Source organism: Centropristis striata, chromosome 3, assembly GCF_030273125.1.
Source record: "Centropristis striata isolate RG_2023a ecotype Rhode Island chromosome 3, C.striata_1.0, whole genome shotgun sequence".
In the NCBI taxonomy this organism is placed as follows: domain Eukaryota; kingdom Metazoa; phylum Chordata; class Actinopteri; order Perciformes; family Serranidae; genus Centropristis; species Centropristis striata.
This window is the reverse complement of record NC_081519.1, coordinates 35,891,882-35,897,893: the sequence shown is the minus strand read 5'-3', so window position 1 is coordinate 35,897,893 and position 6,012 is coordinate 35,891,882. Positions and strand designations below refer to the sequence as shown.

Below are 6,012 nucleotides of genomic sequence, written 5' to 3'. Positions count from 1 at the left end.
GGTTTGTTTTGGAAAAGGAGGTAAAACGTGGGTTATAATGTGACTCTCTTTACAAATAATGCATTCTTCCAAGCAGCAATGAAGCTTTTGACATTTTGTGACATCACGTGGACACTGTTTAGGTCAGATGTTTTAACAGGTGCAGTTTCTTTGGTTCTTGCATGAACTTTGTTCATGAAGTGAATTATTAATTCATGTCATCCGCATAATGGACTAAAATTTCAGTTCCTCCTTTTCGTCAGAGATAGAAGATAACTGCTACCTTGGATACAGATTAATTATAAAATATTCACATAAATACTGTTGAGCAGGGATGTTTAGACAGTCTCACCAGGCCTGCAGGTTCCCACATCTCCTGAGAAGGTGACTGGCACTTGTAGAAGGAAGGAAACAAACAAACAGTAATATTTTGGATACTAAACTTTTTATCCTCTCTGTTGTCTGGTTGTCAACTTGTCTCTTTATCTTCCCATGCAGGTCCCGAATTGATTGGGAAAAAATAACGTTGTTAACATGGAGACTGCAGTGTTCACCTGCTGGCTCCTTTTCCTGCTGTTCAACCCAGCTGTTCCCACATGTTTACCCACTGACTTCACCCTGTACGTGGAGAGGCCAGAGTGTGACTTCTGTGTGGCGGTCAACACAACCATCTGCATGGGATTTTGCTACTCAAGGGTATGTATGTGTTGGACGGTCATTCATTTCTCCAGTAGCTGATGTCTTATATCATGGCCAACAAAGATAATCAATTCTGCTTGGCTGGAAGTTGTGAATTAACTTTTAGTCATCTTTTCAGGTCAAAACACATTTCCATTTTGTTGTAACTAAAGTGTTAAATGTAAGTGTAAGTGGTAGACTGAAATTATATTGTTTAAAATTGTAAGATGAAGATTAATTGGTATTTAAATGGTAAGTATTTTCAAATGTAGTTCTAATATTTAATTGCATATGCTCTTGTTTGCTAAATTTTAGACTTTATTTAATGTGCAGAATTATGGCAGAAAAGAAGTAGTAAAACATTGGTACATTTTTAGAAAAACTGTATTTCTGACTAAAAAAGCTTCCCATTTACACACATTTACATCAGAATTAACTTTAACATATTAACTGTAATATATTAACATATATTATTATGACATCTTCAACAGAAAGTTTGAAATATGATTATAATGTTAAGATGAATAAAATATGATCAGAAACGTTCAAACATTTTAAGTCTATATCAACACACAACATAGTATATAAGTAAGTATGTATAAGTACAACAGGAAGCAGGTTAAATTAAAGCTTCAGATGTGTTGATATTTAGTCACAAAAACAATTTTGGGCCCATTTTTTCCATTTTCAGTTGAAAACGAGCACTTTAAATAAAGTTTAATTCATGTGTTTGTGTATGATGAGCAGGACAGCAACATGAGGTATATACTCGGCCCACGCTTCCTCATCCAGAGTGGCTGTACGTATGACAAGGTGGAATACCGCACAGCCATACTGCCCGGCTGCCCCATCGATGCCAACCCCGTCTTCACCTACCCTGTTGCTCTCAGCTGCCACTGTGATTCCTGCAGGACTGACAGCGATGAGTGCGCACACAGGGCCAGCGTGGACAGACCCGGGTGTACTAAGCCAGTAAGACGTATCTACCCATATCCTGACCAGAGCAACTACATGATCCCTTTCTGATTCTTCTGTGGTTTTCAACTTGTCCTTATTTTGTAAAAATGACCATGCTGAAACGACATGATTCATGAATGTTTAGAGAACTGACAAACGTCACCCGATAGCTTGTGGTAGATATGGGGATATCTACACTGTGTGTACCTTTTGTACCAGCCTGTTTTATTGTGTCTTTGTTGCCCAACGTGTCTGTGCTGCAGCTCTGCTTCTCAGTTTACAATGGGGGGGTTTATCCTGGTGCGTATTTTTGTCTGCGTCATTATTTATCCTCCTGTCCTCTCATGTGAGTGTGACTCCCAGACATATTATGTTCACTCTGAAAGGGATACTCTGAATGCAACTCTATTAAAGCTGAAGCCTCTAAATAGCTCTCTGACTAAGCTGTGACTTGACTTAATCACATCCTGTGCCGGACCATACTGTAGCTTTCTGTTTACTACATAACAAACACACAAGGCCAGTGACGCTCCACAATGTCACCTCGGATATTTTTGCCTCGGCAGTCACTCTGGAAAGCACATGATTTCTGACACACCTCTTCTTATTAAATGGATTATCAGTGAGCATGTTAAACCACAGAGATTAGCCAAGAAGAGTCACCAAAGACCTAAATTATAGTGGGACTTTGTTATCTGTTGAGTAATTATAGTTTATGTGTGTGTGTGTGTGTGTGTGTATATATATATATATATATATATATAAACTATAATTGCTATATTACTACTATTTATATGTGAAGAGTGTGTATGCCTATATTTAGAATTAAATATATATATCATATTTATATGTATAGTAGTGTTTATATTTGTAGTTTCATATTATCAAGGAGAATTCAGAGAGACAGCTGAAGCTTATTAATAGCACAAGTTCAAAGTGGAGAATGTATGATGAGTCCAGCACGTGTATCTCTATGACATTGCTCTCTCTTCAATATTTGTCTGTTCTGTATATTACATCATTCTTCTGGTCAATTACAGTATATATATATATATGTTAAAGTGTCCCTGTGTTGACAAAGTCACTATTTTTTTAAGTCTTAGACTTTTACTATATTTAACTGAGCCTTCTTGGTATATGCTGTTGGTTATTCAGCTCTGATGGCTTCTCACATTTTGAAGCATTTAGTAAAATATAAGACATAAGTAACTAAAAAACAGCAAAACAGCAGGAGTGATTATCATTCACATCACTCCCCACATCCCCATATGCTGCTGATCTAACATCATAAATTTACAAATGTTCAAGCAACCTTAAAGAACAGGTGTTTAGAACAAAATAGATGAGCTCCAGCTGAATGTGTGGGTGGTAAAGATCAGGGGAAAACCAGTTTGTAATATGCTGAGCCATTATAGTAACCTTGAGAAAGCTTGTACAACTTCTGACAACCCGACACTGTTTACCCTTGCAAGCTGACAACATGGCCATTCTGGGATTTGTAGTCCATTGTTTATGTCTTTGTCTGTGTTGACAATTCTGCTACTTTTCCTTTATATTATATGTGTTAAAATGTGGTTTGTTTTATTCGGGGGGAAAATGCTTTAGACTTATTCATGCCTTTATTTTAGTGAATATACAACCCTGTAGTATTTTAACTGCAAAGGGGTGGTATGATTTTCATCGTAAAACAATGTTATTAAACATGTCCTGACACGGCCTCAAAGTAAGTCTATGTAATCTAGGCTTCACTAAACAACCCACATAGCTGGAGGGTAAATTATGCTGTATACTTATATGAACAGTTGACCTGATATAACGCTAAAATCGGCACAATGGTTTGAATTGCGTTGCTGAAATTCCCTGTGGAGTGGTGTTTTGAAAACCCTAATACCCTAATGGAAAAAGCAGTGGATAAAATGGAATTTGCTTCCATCAGCACAGAGAACCAGCTATGTGGCGCACATACCGATCACTCTTTCATTCAGACAAACCATGGAGTTTTGTTTGTGTTGTGTTTATTCAACCAGAAAAAATGTGAGATTTTTTTTCCACCAGGGATGGCACTGTCGATCTGTCTGTTGGTTTGTCTGTCCACCACTAAAGTCTAGACTGAAGTATCTCAACTACACAGTGGCTTAAGATTCAATCTTGTACAGACACTCACGGCCATTCATGATCCCCAAATTTTTTCTTAGCTGCCTTTGTTTTTAGTGACATGTCTGGACAACTATTGGAAGGATTGTCATGAAGTTTGTTACAGATATTCTTTTACCCAGGTGATGTATTAATGACTTATGACTGATGATCCGCTGACTTTTCCTGTACTTCCCCCAGCTAGTTAAAGTTTTCACTTAGCCTGTGAAATATCTCAACATCTACCCAATGGTCACTGTTCCCAGACAATAAATCCTAAATACTGTGACCCCCTCACCTTTCTTCTAATGCCACCATGAGGTTTACATTTGTGGTTTTGGGTGAAATGTTTTGCAAATAATTTTATGGATTGCCATGAATTTTTTGTACACACATTTATGATCCTTTCAGGGTGGACTGTAAAAATGTTGGTGATACCTTGATGTTTCCACTAGTGCCACCATCAGGTCAAAACTTACATTTGTTCAAAACTTAAGATGATGAACAAATGCCTGCAAATTAAATGACATTCTCATTATCTGCAGCATGCTAACACACTAAACTAGCTCCCAGATCCACAGAGCTGCAAGTATAGTTTAAAAGTCAGCTGGAACTTATAACTCTGCCTTGGTACTATTAAATTAAAATTTACATTATGACCCTGATGTAAACACTAAAGTTTCTTTCAGTTTGCTTTAATTTCTAGATTGGCCAAGAAAAGATGAGAAATATTGTTGAGAACAAAAGTTAAATAAATGTTTGCAACATTTATTATACCACATCAGCAAGGACAAAACAAACCACTGCAAATGCAAACACCTCCAGGTTATAAATGTTCTTCAGGATCTATCCTGTAAGTTTTATTAAACTGAATATAGTTTTACATCGTGCAGCTTGTGCGTCTACTAAATGGTGCAAAACCATTTACAACTCAGACTTTTTGCACAAGCCCTGGTTGCACAAGTGATTGTTCCTCTTTTGGTGGATGTTAACATGATCCCTGATTATATGATACCTGATTTGACATTTAAATACAAAAGAAAGTGATCGAAATAACAGGATAGAACTCTTATGCAAGTATGAGAATGTCGGCCATGGGAAAATTGTAGGTCGACATACTTTACCTACAGCTGTAGAACTTGCTATTACACAACTTTTCAGCTTCAGTCATGCCAGTCCTTGATGCCTTGGAATGTGTCTATACCTTAAAAGAAACGCCTCAGATAAACCTGTTTCAATCCTAACTAGAGCCCACTTGCCTTTGGCATGCATCCAGTTGGTGTATTTACATATTATGCACCAGAAACTTGATACTTGTTCGCACCTGCAGTTGAATTTACCACATTGCTCGAGTAAAACCCAGAAAATAATTCCTTTGAGTTATTCGATAGGCTGCCCTTCATATCCAATTTATACCAAACAAAAGATTGGTCATGTTTGTGTTTCAGATCAATACATTTATTCACCTGAGGTGAAGTAACTGTGCTTCTGTTTTTCATTAAAAAGGCCCACTTCTCATACACAAAGTTGCAAACCTGTAGTTTCAGTGCCTTGGGGGGAATGAGAGAGGGGTGAAACTTGTTACCACCCCCACCCACATTAACCCTGCTGTAAAGGGATGGCATGAAGGAACCAGGACCAACCAGTGGTGGTAGAAATGTTCATACTTTGCTTACAAAAATAATCAGTACCACAATTTAAAGATAGTGACAAAACTACATGGGTTATATAGTACATTGTTATCATTCCCCTTTACTAATTCATTACCTAGAAAAGGAGCTATATTGTTTCACTTTTGAATGTAGTGGGGGCAAAGTATCACAATGATAGATCTAATATGAAAATGCAAATATTCCTTGTGTTAGTAGTGTGTTTAGGTACTTTCCACCCCCAGTAGAATAACTGTATAAATAGAATAGATTAGGATTAGGATGATGTCATTTTATGGGTGCAGCAACTAAGCTTTCTGGTATGTTCTCTATGCCATCATGATCTTACCCCATTATTTTAAAATGGGACAAGGATCATGTTAACTCTAAAACAGTGCCTGGACCGTTGTAGAGACAAATCTCTCAAAAAAAACGTTTGTGAATATCTGACCTTATGATATATCCACTTGTGTTTTAACCATAGACTGTATAAAATAGGTTTTAACCATAAAAATTAAATAAATGTTCGCCGAACAATGGTTTTTCTCTTCTTCCACCCTTTACAATCTTTGTAGCTGTATGATTGGATGGTTGTCGGATTGATGGGTCAAATCAA

At 37.1% G+C, this 6,012-nt stretch overlaps 1 protein-coding gene across 1 annotated transcript; it reads left to right on the top strand.

The window, feature by feature from the left end:
- Positions 1–424: 424 nt before the first annotated feature.
- tshba (thyroid stimulating hormone subunit beta a) lies at positions 425–2,321 on the top strand. The gene is made up of 2 exons (XM_059329654.1): positions 425–675; positions 1,405–2,321. The coding sequence occupies exons 1-2, from the start codon at positions 514–516 to the stop codon at positions 1,681–1,683; spliced, it is 441 nt and encodes a 146-aa protein (XP_059185637.1). The 5' UTR covers positions 425–513; the 3' UTR covers positions 1,684–2,321.
- Positions 2,322–6,012: the final 3,691 nt, after the last annotated feature.

What these genes read in the sequence shown, in the direction of transcription:
- tshba (XM_059329654.1), top strand. Translation starts at nt 514, where the DNA reads ATGGAGACTGCAGTGTTCACCTGCTGGCTCCTTTTCCTGCTGTTCAAC. An exon ending in TGGGATTTTGCTACTCAAGG is followed by an intron (nt 676 to 1,404) that starts GTATGTATGTGT and finishes TATGATGAGCAG; the next exon opens with GACAGCAACATGAGGTATAT.